Source organism: Microcaecilia unicolor, chromosome 3, assembly GCF_901765095.1.
Source record: "Microcaecilia unicolor chromosome 3, aMicUni1.1, whole genome shotgun sequence".
Lineage (NCBI taxonomy): Eukaryota > Metazoa > Chordata > Amphibia > Gymnophiona > Siphonopidae > Microcaecilia > Microcaecilia unicolor.
Window position 1 is genome coordinate 75962111 of NC_044033.1, and position 18263 is coordinate 75980373.

Below are 18263 nucleotides of genomic sequence, written 5' to 3' on the forward strand. Positions count from 1 at the left end.
TGGATTGCAATTTAAAATTTTCATTGAAATATAGCCAGAATAAAACTGAATTTCTGGATGTGTGGGTTAAAAAAGACCATCAGAAGTTATATACCATAATACACAGGAAGCCAGTAGAATGAAATAATCTTCTCAGGTTTACCTGTAACCAACCTTATAGGTTGCAATTTAATTTACCAAGTAGACAATTTTTGCGTTTTTGGCAGATTTGCACTACATTAGAAGATTTCAAGGAACAGGCAAAGTTATTAACTAAATGGTTTGAAGAAAGAGGGTATCCAAAAAATGATCTGACGCAAATCTATTTGAGAGCACAATTTGTGCAACGGGACTTGCTGCAGCAAGATAAGAGGACCCATGCAAGAAAAAAAATGAAAGTTATTACAACTATACCTTGGGTTTGAAGAGGTCCCAGTTACAGCAAAATGCAAGGAAGAACCATTGGTGAACTTCTGTAAAACCAATGGTACACTGAAGTAACATCTTTGAGATTTGAGGGCTCCCATGAGCCTTGTGGAAGATGTCAATGGTGTGCCTCAACTATTGCAGGGCCCATTTGGAGTGACCCAGTGACTGGTTATGTGCTTAATGTCTGGTGGATGTGTTTTATATTGTGAATGTTTTATTGTAACTTGCTTTGATTCTAAAGCGGGATATAAATCCATGAAATAAATAAATAACATCCAAATTTAATACTTCTTGCAACAGCACGAACGTTATATGATTGAATGTACATGTAAGCAGGATATATTGTCCGTAGTAGCACCCTATTAAAATTCGACTGAATGAGCATAAATCCTGGATTGCCACGGAGAATTTGCAAGCACCTTTGGTAGCACATTGGCAGGATCATCATAATGTATGACAACATTTAAAATGGCGAGAGATAGGGTGGGAGAGAGGCCATTTTGAACAAATATTAAATTACAACAAACAATTCTGGATTTTCACATTAAAAACAGTGGTTCCGAGGGGTCTGAATGCAGAACTCAAATGAACGACATTGTCTTGAATCCATAGTTATGACTGGTGGACTTGCAAATCAGCTGTTCTATAAATTAGCATATGAAAAATGCCACCACCATCTTGATGACAAAAAATGTACTGTCGGAATGGATGGTTTGGGGAAGACAGGTGAAGAACTATTGTTTGTAGAACTGTACGTTAAATGCTATACTTCAGAATTGAATGTTTAAGACAATAAAAATGTATTTTGCAGAGGGGGTGGATCCTTGATACTGCCAGCAGATGAAACATGATTCATGTCAGACCATAAAACCCCCCCGGAGCTGACACCATTAAGATAAGTTTTTGATTCTAATTATAAACTGAAGAAACTGTGTATGATTTAGAAGATTTGGTGAAATTTAACACGAAGAAAAAAGTAAAAAAAAAAAAAAAAAGACCAGTGACAATTTGGGAGAACTAGTTAGATGGATAAAAAGTGAATATTTCCATCTAGCTTCTCCACCGAGGTCTTCATAAACAACTTAAAAAATATTTCAGAAAACACACTTTGTATATAAGGGATTGTGCATAAGCTTACCAATTGTGATAGATGTCACTTATCTTGGGCTTATGATAGCTTTATTTTACCAGTCTTACTATTAGTTTAAGAAATTTAAAAGACATTTGAGATAAATTAAATTTTGGAGGTTTTTTGACTGATGATTGAGCCATTACCTGTGGTGACATTTTTCAATTTTGCTAAAGACCACAGACATTTTCTGAGGTCTTTTTCCTCCTTGTTTGAAATAATTATAATTAAAAAAAAGAAGTTAAAAACTTTATAAATAATATTACATAAGAATAATTATAGAGTGGTACAAATTTTGTGTTCATCCATTTTCTGAAATGGATTGTTGTAGGCATATTTTCAAAGCACTTAGACTTACAAAGTTCCATAGATTACCATAGAACTTTGTAAGTCTAAGTGCATTGAAAATGAGCCCCTTGGTCTTTCTATAATCCTGCCATAACGGGCCCTAAATCTGGCCACTACATGTTTGCACTGTCTAACGGCTGTGATTCCTCTTACTCTGCCCCTATCATTGCATCTTCAAAAACTTGTAGAGCAGAAAATATGAACCAGAAAATCGAACCCAGCTTTCTCTGCATGGGGCTTACAACAATAAAGGTAATTTTTAACAAGTTAGCTAAGTTGGGAACCAAGTAGGTACCTATTTTATAAAGCCAATAGTAAGAGAGGCCCGTTTCTGGGAGAGATGAAACGGGCGCTAGCAAGGTTGTGGGGCAGGGGGAGATGGGGTTTGCAGCCTGTAGAGGCATGTTCAGCGACCCAGCTGTCCCCGAAGCACCCTGCAGGCATGGGGAGATAGCGTTTCGAGGCTCGCAAGCGGATGTCAGCGAGCCAGTTGTCCCCCAACCCCCCCGGTCGTCAGCGAGGCAGCTGTCCCCGAACCCCCTCGAGGCACCTGCGAACTCCGTGATGGTGTTTCCGTCGGGATCGCACGTTACTTTCGTGCAGTGTGGTCCGCCCTCATCGTCATGACGTTCTGACGCGAGGGTGGGGCATACAGCGGTTCAGAGTTCAGACTTCCGATTTGCAGGCATGGGCAAACAGGATATCTCTGGCGCCTCACTGTTCCAGTTTAGAGGGGCTTTTCAGGCTTCATTTAGAACATTGGGGTTGCGAATTATGTCTGGAAGGGGTGTGGTTGAGGGCGGGTCCTGAGTGACAGTGAGTCGTGCATGAGTGAGAGTGAGTGTTCCTGGCAGCCTAGCCTTCAGTGTTTCCCTCCCACACAGTGAGCTTCAGAATGTTCCAGGTGAGAATTATTATATAGGATAAGGGGGTCTATATATGTTTATAAAATTACCCAACCCCCCCCCCAAAAAAAAAAAAAGAAATCATGGCTAAAATGCACATGAAGTACATACAAATGTGTGTATTTTATAACCCATACGTGTACTTTCTGATTTTTCACTCTTGCTCTACCCAAACTATACCCCAAAACATGCCTACATCTAAGATGAATAGAAGTACATGCCTTCTTACCATCGCACATACTTTTATACATGTGGTAGTTTTATATAAGGCCTTTACCACATGCATACACATCAAATATCCTTTATAAAATTATCTTCTGAAGTTTTGCATTCATTAGAACTTTTTGTGTTACTTTCTAAAGCAACCTATTCTACAAAATGCTTTAATAGTAACATAGTTAGATGACAGCAGAAAAAGACCTGCACGGTCCATCCAGTCTGCCCAAGAAATGTGCCATTTTTGTGTATACCTTACCTTGATTTGTACCTGTCTTTCTCAGGGCACAGACTGTACAAGTCTGCCCAGCACTATCCCCGCCTTCCACCATCGGCTCTGGCACAGACCGTATAAGTCTGCCCAGCACTATCCCTGCCTCCCAACCACCAGCCCCGCCTCCCACTACCGGCTCTGTTATCCAATCTCGGCTAAGCTCCTGAGGATCCGTTCTTCTGAACAGGATTCCTTTATGTTTATCCCACGCATGTTTGAATTCCGTTACCGTTTTCATGTCCACCACCTCCCGCGGGAGGGCATTCCAAGAATCCACCACTCTCTCCGTGAAAAAATACTTCCTGACATTTTCTTGAGTCTGCCCCCCTTCAATCTCATTTCATGTCCTCTCGTTCTACCGCCTTCATCTCCGGAAAAGGTTTTTGCGGATTAATACCTTTCAATATTTGAATGTCTGTATCATATCACCCCTGTTTCTTTTCCCAGTATACATGTTCAGGTCAGAAAGTCTCTCCTCATACGTCTTGTATGCAAATCCCATACCATTCTCGTAGCTTTTCTTTGCACCGCTTCGATTCTTTTTACATCCTTAGCAAGATACGGCCTCCAAAACTGAACACAATACTCCAGGTGGGGCCTCACCAACGACTTATACAGGGGCATCAACACTCCCTTTCTTCTGCTGGTCACACCTCTCTCTATACAGCTCAACAACCTTCTAGATACAGCCACCGCCTTGTCACACTGTTTTGTCGCCTTCAAATCCTCAGATACTATCACCCCAAGATCCCTCTCCCGTCTGTACCTATCAGACTCTCGCCGCCTAACACATACGTCTCCCGTGGATTTCTATTCCCTAAGTGCATCACTTTGCATTTCTTGGCATTGAATTTTAATTGGCAAACCTTAGACCATTCTTCTAGCTTCTTCAGATCCTTTTCATGTTTTCCACTCCCTCCGGGGTGTCCACTCTGTTACAGATCTTAGTATCATCTGCAAATAGGCAAACTTTACCTTCTAACCCTTCGGCAAGGTCACTCACAAATATATTGAACAGAATCGGCCCCAGCACCGATCCCTGAGGCACTCCACTCACCTTTCCCTCCTCTGAGCGAACTCCATTCACCACCACCCTCTGGCGTCTGTCCGTCAACCAGTTCCTAATCCAGTTCACCACTTTGGGTCCTATCTGCAGCCCATCCAGTTTATTTAAAAGCCTTCTGTGGGGAACCGTGTCAAAAGCTTTGCTGAAATCTAAGTAGATTACGTCCATAGCTCGTCCCTGATTCAATTCTCCTGTCACCCAATCAAAGAACTCAATGAGATTCGTTTGCACGATTTCCCTTTGGTAAAACCATGTTGTCTCGGATCTTGCAACTTATTGGCTTCCAGGAAATTCACTATCCTTTCCTTCAGCATCGCTTCCATTACTTTTCCAATAACCGAAGTGAGGCTTCCCTATCACCACTTTTGTGAAGAGGGACCACCTCCGCCATTCTCCAATCCCTCGGAACCTCTCCTTCTCCAAGGATTTATTAAACAAATCTTTAAGAGGACCCGCCAGAACCTCTCTGAGCTCCCTCAATATCCTGGGGTGGATCCCGTCTGGTCCCATGGCTTTGTCCACCTTTAGCTTTACAAGCTGTTCATACACACTCTCTTCTGTTAATATTTCTCTGTATTCATTAATGTCATTTTATATTCATAAATGGGCCCTTTTACTAAAGCATGCTGAAAAATGGCATGTTCTGGTGTAGGCGCATGTTTTGGACACGCGCAGGTCCATTTTTCAGCGTGCCTGCAAAAAAGGCCTTTTTTTTGGTGTGGCCGAAAATGGACGTGCGGCAAAATTAAAACCAGCATGTGTCCATTTTCGGCCTGAGACCTTACCACCACCCACTGACTTAGCGGTAAGGTCTGACGCGTTAACTGGGCGGTAATTGTCAGTGTGCATATACTGCCGATTACCGCTGGATAAGCGCCACACGGTAGAAACTTTCTACCACAAGATTTGGATGCACATCAAAAATGAAATTACTGCCTGGGGCACGCGGTAGCTGGGTGGTAATTCCAATTAGATGCGTGTTATACGCATGCATGCATCTACATGCCTTAGTAAAAGGGCTCCTTAGTTTGTCCTAAACAGGCATTTGAACTTTGGTAGCTTAAGTTGTCAGCTGAGATGTACAAATATTTTACTTTCAGTAGAACTGGGCTAGCAGCTACAGTTTTAAAATAGCTTGAGGTGGGGGGGGGGGGGGGGGGGAAGAGACAAGGTTTATTTTAATAGTGTATCATTTTACAAATTTATTTATTTTTTAGGATTTTACTGCCTTTTTGAAGGAATTCATTCAAGGCGCTGTACAGTAAAAATAGATTAAAAAAATGAGCAATAGGCAATTACAGCAGTATAAATTGGAGGAGTGGCCTAGTGGTTAGGGTGGTGGACTTTGGTCCTGGGGAACTAAGGAACTGAGTTCGATTCCCACTTCAGGCACAGGCAGCTCCTTGTGACTCTGGGCAAGTCACTTAACCCTCCATTGCCCCACGTAAGCCGCATTGAGCCTGCCATGAGTGGGAAAGCGCGGGGTACAAATGTAACAAATAAATAAATATTCAAATAATAAAAAGTGTGGATTACTGTATATACTCACAATGTCTACACAATTAACCTTTATAACAGTAACCTTGCAATATATTAATGAAGTCTGCACCGTTATACTGCATACATCGAAGAACACACAATCACCTGAATCTGGAACAACTACTGGCTATTACTGCACAACAGAACATTATTAGAATTGCAGCAAACAAGGTCAGCAAAGTCTGTCCAAAGTGTTCCTAATGCTGATGTTTTGTTGCAAACTTGAAGATAGAGAATGTTCACACAAACCTCTATATAGTACAATACAGATTAATGTATAGTATTGTTAGCTCAGTGATTTTTTTTTTCTGCCAAGTCATGCTAGATTGCCAACCCAGAATCGTTTTTTGAACTTGCTTCCTTGTTCCCATTACAGCTAGAGTGGAAGGTGGAATGCTGCAAGTGGCTCTGACCTGGTACTTCTTTTAAAAAGTACTGTAGTTTTCGCTGACATTGAAGAACCAGTGAAGTGCTAAAGAAATCTACCCACTGTTCTTTCCATTACAAATATGAAAGCAGTAATTACAGTTATGTCCTTGCCAGAAATCGCATTATCAAATTAGATTAAAACAATCTTTTAATTATTTTTTTTCCCAGAGAAGGAACCAAATCTCTATATACACAGTTGTGCATTATGTTAAGAATCATCAATAAGAGGGGGATAAAAACCTGCATACCGCTGTCGGTCTGCTTTATACGAACTTGTAAGCTCATCAAAGAGCTTTCCATTCATTTCCATTAACGTTTTCAGTACATTGTAGACAAGTGCAACGATAGACCTAAAACAAGGGGAAATAATTCTTAATTATGAGATGTTAACATCTGGTCAATAAATGTTGGTCTTGCCAATCACAACATACTCCAGCATCAATGCACTGATAAAAGTGAAATTGCTCAACTGCAATGGGTGTTCTCTGTAGACAGCAGAATAAGTCAGACACACAAGTGGGTCATGTCATCCAACAGTGCCAAGATGGAGTAGCTCTCTCAGAGCTCAAGATTAGCTTAAAAAATGTCATGACCATATCCTGTGCATTGCTACCCTTGTGCTAGAATCTCAGTTCCTACATAGCTTATTGTCAACTCTTAAGGAGACAGGCAGGATACTGTATCTGATTATCCTGATTTTCTATTTAAAACTAAAAAGTCCAGCCAAAGTTAAGGGTATAGGCTGTATAACCCAGGCAGCAGTCCAATGGGATAACAGGTGCTGGGGAGGTGGGGCAGAAATAACTTCATGTGGAGTGTAGTTTAAACGATTCAAAGGCTGGAGGAAGGGGTCACATAGAAAACACATATAGGATCAACCTGGAGTAGGAGGCACATTTTCCAATGGGAAGAAGTATGGAGCAAGCCTCACCCAACCTCAAATAAAATAATTTTTGAGGGGGAAGCATTACAAAATTTGGGGAAGGTTCTAGGGCGAGTAATAAAGACAGAGCAAATAAGGGTGCTGTTGGAGAAAGTGAATAGATTAGGAATAGAAGGAAGGGGGTTTAGCTTTTCATACAGAAAGTCTATTAATAGGGAAACATATTTTCCGTATGAAATACTGGGATACTGGATAGCTAGGACCGACCCGATTATTGGCATTGGAGGAACAAGTTGCATACTTTTATGATGATGGAATGACAAGATGCCTTATTACCTCCTAAGCATAAAAAGTTGTTTCTTTCAGTTATGGATGCCTATATTCAGATACTGGTTCTAAGAGCACAAAGTTTGATTCTCAGCAGTGAAAAGGAAGGGGATGGTAATCATGGCCACATAGTAGATATAAATTTGGCTTCTGAGAAATAACAAATAGAAGAGGGAGGGATTATACACAAGGTCAGTCTTAGCAATTGCTGGGCCCTGTACAGACCAGTTCGGTGCCCCCCTCCCCCCGGTCCCTTGCCTAGCCCTGCCCCTGATGACAAGTGGTATTTAAAAAAAAAAAATTATTTATAATCTCTGGTGAGTTCACTTTCATAAAACATATAAACAACCCTAGCTATGGTCTTTCATTCCCCAGGTTTATTTAAGAACCCAACCCAATACACATGTGAAAATACAACCACACAAGAGGACTGAGGTTGACTAGGTCTAGGAGTTCACAAAAGCATCTAGTCTTCTTGGATTCTTAAATAAACTTGTGGAATGAAAGACATGAACCAGGACTTAATAGATCTGTCTCTGTCTGCTTACTTACCAATTACCAGTTCATGCCATCCAGTTTTGTTGGTGTTCAGTTCCTGGCTCTTTTGGGGGGGGGGGGGGGGGGCTGATAAGAAAATGGACCAACACACAGCAGCTGGGCTGAGAGCTGACTCATGGCAACCGGATCGCGTTCAGCGCCATGACATGCCAATGCCGTTTCATTCACCACTGTAGCAGGCAGCAGCGATTGGCCCCAACACCTGAGAGTACCTGCACTTCTCTGGACTGAGCCACAGTTTTTTCACATGGCTGAGCTTCTACAGAAGTGAAGCTGTGATTGGTCAGGAAGCCCTCTCTAGCGCCTAAAAGGGCGCTCCTGATTGTCCAGACCAAGTTGACGTTGATAAAATGAAAGATACATACCCTGTAGCAGGTATTCTCCGAGAACAGCAGGCTCAATATTCTTACATGTGGGTCGTCGCTCCATGATGGCCCCAGGAGACCGGATGGACTTTTGACTGGCTCCAGTGCAGCATAGCCGCAGTAAAAGTGTCCGTTCCGGGCGACTTGCCTGTCTGAGGGAGGTTGATATTTTTTCACCAAAGGTGGCCTCTTATAACCTCCGGCAAGTGGGTTCTTCAAATAGTCCGGTTAGGATACACACTCAATCTGGTAGGCAAGCACCCCAAATTGCTCACCGGGAGCTCAATCCTTCAGGCTCCCAGCACAAGCAGATACTTGCAGAGGAAATCTCCGCCCTTCTAAAGGCCAATGCGGTCGAACCCGTTCCATCAGGGGAAGAAGGGCTGGGATTCTATTCCAGGTACTTCCTTGTGCAAAAGAAACAGGGGGGATGCGTCCCATCCTAGACCTAAGGGCCCTGAACAAATGCCTAGTCTGAGAAAAGTTCAGGATGGTTTCCCTGGGCACCCTTCTTCCCATGATTCAGGAAAACGATTGGCTATGCTCTCTGGACTTAAAGGATGCCTATAATCACATCTCGGTACTCCCAGCTCACAGGAACTATCTTCGATTTCGGCTGGGAACTCAGCATCTGCGCCCAGGGTCTTTACAAAGTGCTTGGCGGTTGTCGCAGCATTGCTACGCAGACTGGGAGTGCATGTGTTCCCTTATCTTGACGATTGGCTGGTGAAGAACACTTCGGAAGCAGGGGCTCTACGGTCCATGCAGATGACTATTCAACTGCTGGAGCTACTGGGGTTTGTAATAAATTATCCTAAGTCCCATCTTGTTCCAGTGCAGAAATTGAATTCATTGGAGCTGTGTTGGATACACGGACGTCTCAAGCTTATCTTCCCCAGGCAAGGACAGACAATCTTCTGGCCCTAGTGTCCTTGGCTTGGGCGTCTCAACAGATCACAGCTCAGCAGACGCTGAGACTTTTAGGGCACATGGCCTCCACAGTTCATGTGACTCCGCATGGCACGCCTATATATTTATTTATTTTTATCATTTATACCCCACAGTTTCCCACCGCTGGCAGGCTCAATGTGGGCTTACAACATTTAGTAAACAAACAGTAAAGTACAATAAATTGAAAGCGATATGGGTGGCATAAAGGTACAGGGTTACGAGAAAGTAGTTAAGTTCACAAGGTCTTTATAGGAGTTGGAGTCCAGGAATCACAGAGGCAGGATGGGATCTGTAGGTAAGCTTGCCCAAATAAGTAGGTCTTGAGAGACTTCCTGAAAGTCAGATGATCTTGAACCGTTTTTACAGATTTAGGCAATCCATTCCACAAATGAGTGCTGATATAGGAAAAGGTGGAAGCATATATGGAAGCATTGAGATCAGCTCAATGGACCCTAGCTTCCCAGTGGTGTCAGGACACAGGGGATCTAGAGGATGTAATCCATCTCTCACCAACTTTTGCAATTCTCTTAGGTGGTGGACCATTCGATCCAATCTGACCTTGGGACGTCCATTCCAAATTCCTCAGCCACAAAAAGTGCTGATGACAGATGCATCCCTCCTGGGGTGGGAAGCTCATGTAGATGGGCTTCACACTCAGGGAGCTTGGTCCTTTCAGGAGAAGGGTTTTCAGATCAACTTCCTGGAATAACGAGCGATCTGGAACGCTCTCAAGGCTTTCAGAGATCGGCTGTCCAATCAGTCATTCTAATTCAGACAGACAATCAGGTTGCCATGTATTACACCAACAAGCAGGGGGGGCACCGGATCTCGCCCTCTGTGTCAGGAAGCCGTCAGGATGTGGCTTTGGGCTCACAGCCACGGCATGTTTCACCAGGCCACATATCTGGCAGGCGTGAAACATACAGTCTGGCCGACAGACTGACCAGGATAATGCAACCTCATGAGTGGTCACTAAACATGGACGTTGTCCACAAGATCTTCCGAACGTGGGGCACCCCCTCGGTGGATCTTTTTGCCACTCAGACCAATCACAAAGTCCCTCAGTTCTGTTCCAGACTCCAGGCCACGATAGACTATCGTCAGATGCTTTTCTTCTTCATTGGGGACAGGCCTTCTGTATGCGTATCCCCCCATACCTCTAGTAGGGAAAACTCTGCTGAAACTCAGGCAAGACCGCGGAACCATGATTCTGATTGCACCTTTCTGGCCCCGCCAAATCTGGTTTCCTCATCTTCTGCAGTTGTCGTCCAAGACCGTGGAGATTGGAGTGTTTTCGACCCTCATCACCCAGAATGAGGGGGTCGCTTCTACATCCCAACCTCCAGTCTCTGGCTCTCACGGCCTGGATGTTGAGAGCTTAGAAGTTGCCTCTAACTCTTTCAGAGGGTGTCTCCCGAGTCTTGCTTGCTTCCAGGAAAGATTCCACAAAAAAGTGTTATTCTTTTAATGGAGGAAGTTTACCGTCTGGTGTGACAGCAAGGCCCTAGATCCTTTTTCTTGTCCTACACGGACCCTGCTTGAAATACCTTCTACACTTATCGGAGTGTGGTCTCAAGGCCAACTCCATAAGAGTTCACCTTAGTGCGATTAGTGCTTATCATCAACGTGTGGAAGGTCAGCCTATCTCTGGACAGCCTTTAGTGATCAATTCATGAGAGGTTGCTTTTGTCAAAGCCCCCTGTGAAACCTCCACCAGTGTCATGGGATCTCAACGTCGTTCTCATCCAGCTGACATGACATGACCCAGCTCGCCCTTTCTGCCTTGCCTCTCCCTATGCTTGGAACAAACTCCTGAGCCCATATGCAGAGCCCCCTCCCTGCCCATCTTCAAATCCTTACTCAAAGCCCATCTCTTTCAATGTCACCTTCAGCACCTAATCATTTTACCTCTATCCAGGAAATCTAGACTGCCCCAATTGACTGTCTGCACATGTTGTCCATTAGATTGTAAGCTGACTGAACATGTTGTCCTTTAGATTGTAAGCTCCTTTGAGCAGGGACTGTCCTTCTTTGTTAAACTGTACAGCGCTGCGTAACCCTAGTAGCGCTTTAGAAATGTTAAGTAGTAGTAGTAGCTGATGAAAGCTCCTTTTGAGCCACTGAATTCCTGCCATCTGAAGTATTTGATCTGGAAGGTCATTTTCTTGGTGGCTGTTACTTCAGCTCGTAGAGTCAGTGAGCTCCAAGCCATGGTAGTACATGCACCTTATATTAAATTTCATCATAATAAGAGTAGTCCTCCGCACTCACCCTAAGTTCTTGCCAAAGGTGGTGTCGGAGTTCTATCTGAACCAGTCAATTGTCTTGCCAACATTCTTCCCCCGTCCTCATACCAGTCTTGGTGAAGACAAGTTGGCACACCTTGGACTGTAAGAGAGCATTGGCATTTTACGTGGAGCGGACTAAGCCCTACAGACAGTCCGCCCAATTGTTTGTTTCTTTAAATCCCAACAGGAGGGGAGTTGCCATCGGGAAAACACAACATCTCAAATTGGCTAGCAGATTGCATTTCTTTCACTTATGCCCAAGCTGGGCTGACTCTGGAGGGCCATGTCACGGCTCATAATGTTAAAGCCATGGCTGCGTCAGTGGCTCACCTTAAAGTCAGCTCCATGAAGAGATTGCAAGGCTGCAACGTGGTCATCAGTCCACACATTCACATCTCACTACTGCCTTCAGCAGGATACCTGACAGTCGGTTTGGGCAGTCGGTGCTGCAGAATCTGTTCGGGGTTTTAGAATCCAACTCCACCCTCCTAGGCACCATTTCTGTTTTGTTCCAGGCTGCACTCTCACTTAGCTGTGTTTCTTTTCAGGTCAATCTAAGTTATGCCCTCGCCGTTGCGATGCCCAATTGACCAATGTTTATTGTTTTGAGTGAGCCTGGGGGCTAGGGATACCCCACATGTAAGAATATTAGAGCCTGTTTGTTCTCAGAGAAAATGAAGATACATACCTGTAGCAGGTATTCTCCGAGAACAGCAGGCTCAATATTTTTACAACCCTCCCTCCTCCCCGTTGGAGTTGTTTTTATTTATATTGTTATGCTTTTTATTAAACTGAGAGCTGCATGTTCGCATCGCAGGCGGGAAGTCGCCCACGCATGCGCGGTGGGTCGGCCCGCGCAACGGAATGTTCCGGAAGATTCCTAAGCTTTAAAGATTTTTGCGGTCTCCTGGGGCCATAGCGGACGATGACCCACATGTAAGAATATTAGAGAGTGCTTGTTCTCGGAGAAACTGTTTTTTTGTTAGTAAAGCAAGTTAAGTTTTTGCAACAGACTGCTGAATAATTCATGGAGTTTACCTAGAGAAGAAGTACCCTCGGCATACCTAATTAAATCAAGTCCAGCCCATGCCCAGCTCATGTGAATCTGTCGTTGGAGCTTTAAGTGTGAGGCAAAGAAGAAGAAAACATGTTTGTGAAACTCCAGGCCCCTGGGGATACGATGGGAGTGTGAGCGAGGCCTCCCTGGGGAGAGAAGCTGAGCTGGAGGTGCATGTCTGGATGGGTTACATACATATGTATACTTGGATCTTGATTTGTTCTTGCCATTTTCAGGGCATAAATCAGACCATAGACGTTTGCCTGGCACTGTCATAAGTAAAGTATTGCCACACTGGGACAGACCAAAGGTCCATCAAGCCCAGCATCCTGTTTCCAACAGTGGCCAATCCACGTCACAAATACCTGGCAAGATCCCGAAAAAGTTCAATACATTTTATGCTGCTTATCCCAGGAATAGCAGTGCGTTTTCCCCAAGTCAATTTAATAATGGTCTATGGACTTTTCCTTTAGGGAGTCTAAACCCTTTTTAAACCCCGCTAAGCTAACCGCCTTTACCACATTCTCTGGCAACGAATTCCAGAGTTTAATTACATGTTGAGTGAAGAAAATTTTTCTCAGATTCATATTAAATTTACTACTTTGTAGCTTCATTGCATGCCCCCTAGTCTTAGTATTTTGGAAAGAGTAAACGATTCACGTCTACCCGTTCCACTCCACTCATTACTTTATAGACCTCTACCATATCTCCCCCTCAGCTGTCTTTTCTCCAAGCTGAAGAGTCCTAGATGCTTCAGCCTTTCCTCATAGTCGTCCCATCCCCTTATCATTTTCGTCGCCCTTCTCTGTACCTTTTTCTAATTCCACTATATCTTTTTTGAGATGCAGTGGCCAGAATTGAACACAATATTCGCGATGCGGTGTGGCACCATGGACCGATAAAAAGGCATTATAACATCCTCATTATTGTTTTCCATTCCTTTCCTAATAATACCTAACATTCTATTTGCTTTCATAGCTGACACAGCACACTGAGCAAAGCGTTTCAACGTATCATCAACAATGACGCCGAGATCCCATTCTTGGTCGGTGACTTCTAATGTGGAACCTTGCATTACGTAACTATAGTTCAGGTTCCTCTTTCCCATATGCATCACTTTGCAACTGCTCACATTAAACATCATCTGCCATTTAGACGACAAAGTCTCCCAGTCTCGTAAAGTCCTCTTGTAATTTTTCAGCATCCTCTCGCACTTTAACAACTTTGAATAACTTTGCGTCGTCAGCAAATGTAATTACCTCACTCCCATCTCTAGATCATTTATAAATATGTTTAAAAAACAGCAGTCCCAGCACAGATCCTTGGGGAACCCCACTATCTACCCTTCTCCATTGAGAATACAGACAATTTAATTCTACTCTCTGTTTTCTATCCTTTAACCAGTTTTTAATCCACAATAGGACACTATCTCCTATCCCATGACTCTCCAATTTCCTCTGGAGTCTTTCATGCGGTACTTTGTCAAACGCCTTTTGAAAATCCAGATACAAAATACCAACCGTCTCGCCTTTATCCACGTTTGTTCACCCCTTCAAAGAAATGTAATAGATTGGTGAGGCAAGATTTCCCTTCACTAAATCCATGTTGGCTTTGTCTCATTAATCCATGCTTTTGAATATGCTCTGTAATTTTGTTCTTAATAATAGTCTCTACCATTTTGCCCGGCAGCGACGTCAGGCTCACCAGTCTATAATTTCCCAGATCCCTTCTGGAACCTTTTTCAAATATTGGCGTTACATGGGCTACCATCCAATCTTCTGGTACAACACTCACTTTTAAAGATAAATTACATAACAATAGTTTCGCCAGTTCAGTTTTCAATTCTATCAGTACTCTGGGATGGATACCATCTGGTCCAGGAGATTTGCTACTCTTCAATTTGTCAAAATACCCCATTAAATCCTCTAGGTTTATAGCGATTTCATTCAGTTTCTCCGACTCGTCAGCTTTGAATACTATTTCTGGCACCGTTATCTCTCCTAAATCTTCCTCGGTGAAGACTGAAGCAAAGAATTCATTTAATCTCTACACTATGGCTTTGTCTTCCCTGATTGCCCCTTTTACCCCTTGGTCATCTAGCGGTCCAACTGATTCTTTTGCCGGCTTCTTGCATTTAATATACCTAAAAAAAAATTTTTACTATATGTTTTTGCTTCCAACACAATCTTTTTTTCAAAGTCCTTCTTTATCAGCGCTTTGCATTTGACTTGACATTCCTTATGCTGTTTCTTATTATTTTCAGTCTGTTCCTCCTTCCATTTTCTGAAGGATTTTCTTTTAGCTCTAATAGCTTCCTTCACCTCACTTTTTAACCATGCCAGCTGTCGTTTGGTCTTCATTCCTCCTTTTTTAATACACGGAATATATTTGGCCTGGGCTTCCAGGATTGTATTTTTGAACAGCATCCACGCCTGATGTAAATTTTTTACTCTCGCAGCTGCACCTCTTTTTTTCACCGTTCTTCTCATTTTATCATAGTCTCTTTGAAAGTTAAATGCTAACGTATTGAACTTCCTGTTCTCCAACTTCTGAAATTGTCATCAAAGCCTTACAATTCCATTCCTAGCTTTTCTCCTTTCTCCAACATATCTGAAAAAGGTCTTGTCACCTCTGTTTACATATTTAGCCATTTTTTTCTTCCGCTTGCACTTTCACTAGCTGTTTTTCCCTCTTCATTTCTTTGAGTTTAATCCCGTAATCTTTTCCGTTATATTTTAATAAGTAATTCATCCACCACTGCATGAGTTTAATCTTGGATTCCTGTATGGGAAGAATATTTTTGTTTCTTTGCTCAGAAGCCTTCATATAAAGAATATGGTATTGGCATAACAGAGGCTGCATGTGGGGTAATTTATCAAAAATCCCAACTTGTGTATTGTGTTAAAAGAGGCATGGGTTGCTTGTGGCTTGTAATGGATAGTTATCATGCAAATGTCAAGGTAGGGGAGTTAAGCGAAACTGCTAGGATGCATATTCTGATGGGTGATGGAGCCTGGCATTAGTAACCACTCCCCAGAAAATTTCTAGAAGCATTTGAGAGCAGTTCAATGCATATGTGCGCATCTTCCTGCCTGCCATCATCGCACAGTCTGTTTCTACAGCTTACAGAATGCAACTCCAAAGGGAGGTGGGTGGGTTATGTCAGAATAAGCACTCTGCTGTCCTTGGAGAACACCTATTAGAGGTGAATAACTTTGCTTTCTTCGAGGACAAGCAGGATATCACATTCTGACTGATGGGAATCCCTAACTATCAGGCTGTCTAAAATAAAGAGGGGGGGGGGGGGGGAAAGAGACCTACAACAGGCAAGACCCAATGAACAGTATTTCCCTTTTTTTTTTCTGGACAGCCTGAAAAAGAAAGAAAAAAAGAGCCTAGGGGTGGAGTTAGATTCTAGACACTGAATAAATTCTGAAAAAAACTGTCTAACTAAACTAGCTGTCGTGCTGGGAGTCCTGTTCCAAATAGTAGTGAGATGTGAAAGTGTGGACTGATGTCCACGTTGCAGCCCTACAAATTTCCTCAATGTAGGCTGAACTCAGGTGGGCTACTGATGTAGCCATGGCTCTAACACTGTGAACTATGACATGACCCTCCAGAGACAGCTCAGCCTCGGCATAAGTATAAGAGATGCAGTCTGAAAGTCCATTTGAAAGAGTGTGTTTACCAATGGCAACTCCCACCCTATTGGGGTCAAAAGAAAGAAAAAGCTAGATGTACTTTCTACGGGCTTTAGTCTGCTCCACATAGAAGGCCATGGCTCTCTTGCACTCTAAGTATGTAGTCCGCTTTCACCTTAAAGGGCATGAAGTTTTGGGAAAAATGTTGATAGCACAATTGTATGTTTAAGGTGGAACTCTGACATGACCTTAGGAAGGAACTTTGGAACAGTGCACAAAACCACTCTGTTATGATGAAATTAAGGCTTGGAGCTCACTGATTCTATATGCTGAAATGACTGCAACCAAAAATAAATCCTTCCAGGTGTCAAATGGCTCAAAAGGAGTTTTCATCAGCTGGGTAAGGACAACGATGAAATCCCATGACATGGTGGGGGCTTGATGGGAAATTTTAACAGCAAGCCCAGCATGAAGCAAACAGCTAAAGGCTGCGCAGACATGGGCTTACCCTCCACACAGTGATAAGAACCAAGTGCACTGAGGTGAACCTTTATAGAGTTGGTCTTGAGACCTGACTCAGACAGGTGTAGAAGATATTCAAGCAGTTGTTGTGTAGGACAGAACGGATCTAAGGCCATGTTCTCATACCAAACCTCTTCCTAGTGAAATCTCTCCTGGAAGCAAACCGTATCTGAGAGAAACTGTCTGGCAGGTTCAAGGAGTCTATCTTTAACCTCTCAACATCCAAGTAGTGAGAGACTGGAGATCAGGGTACAAGAAGGATCCATCATTCTGAGTTAGGAGGTTTGGACAGCACTCATCTCCTCGGCTCTTTGGAGGTTATCTCCAGAAGGAGGAACCATATCTGTTTTGGCCAGCACCTAAGAAAAAGATCTAGGTGTTGTAGACAATATGCTGAAATCTTCTGCCCAGTGTGTGGTGGCCAAAAAAAACAAACAGGATGCTAGGAATTATTAGGAAAGGGTTGGTAAATAAGACTGAGAATAATATAATGCCTCTGTACCTCTACATGGTGCAACCTAACCTTGAGTATTAGTTCAGAGTTCAGTTCTGGTTGCCGTTATCTCAAAAAAAAAAAAAAGATATAGTGGAATTAGAAAAGGTTCAAAAGAAGAGGACAAAAATGATAAAAGGGATGGAATTTCTCTCATATGAGGAAAGGCTGAAGAGGTTAGGGCTCTTCAGCTTGGAAAAAAGGCAGCTGAGGGGTGATATGACTTAGGTTTACAAAATCCTGAGCGGTGTAGAACGAGAAGTGAATCGATTTTTACTCTTTCAAAAAGTACAAAAAGACTAGGGGACACACAATTAAGTTACATGGAAATGAGATGGAGCTCTGCTCAACCCGCAAAGATGGAGCAGCGGTCACACACACAGATGGAGCCATGCTCAACCCACAGAGATGGAGCAGTGGTCACACTCAGAGACAGAGCTGTGATCAACCACTCAGAGATGAAGCTGCACATCACATGCAGCTATGAAGGTGTGCTGAATATGCAGAGGCAGGTCAAACCTAAAGAGATACGGAGCCGTAGTCACATGCAGAGATGAAGCTGCAGTTATATGTACAGATGGAGACACGGTCACACTCAGACGGAGCTATGCTCACCACTCAGAGATGGAGCTGCACATCGCATGCAGCTATGAAGGTGCATCAATATAAAGAGGCAGGTCAAACCTAAAGAGATGCAGAGACAGAGCCATGCTCAACAGGTAGTGAGGCAGCAGCACTGAACAGGAAGAAACGGAGTTGCCCTCAACAGACCAAGACGGAGCTACACTCAATAGACAGAGAAGGCGCAACGCTCAAATGCCTAGTTAGAGCAGCGCACCATATGCAGAGATGGAGGTGCACTCC

At 43.3% G+C, this 18263-nt stretch overlaps 1 protein-coding gene across 1 annotated transcript in view; it reads right to left on the minus strand.

The window, feature by feature from the left end:
- Positions 1 to 18263, minus strand: part of PPP2R5A (protein phosphatase 2 regulatory subunit B'alpha) — a 346604-nt gene that overhangs the window by 85253 nt on the left and 243088 nt on the right. Inside the window, exon 12 of the mRNA XM_030196067.1 lies at positions 6563 to 6664. Within this exon, the coding sequence (XP_030051927.1) occupies positions 6563 to 6664 (102 nt within the window). The remainder of the gene's footprint in view (positions 1 to 6562; positions 6665 to 18263) is intronic.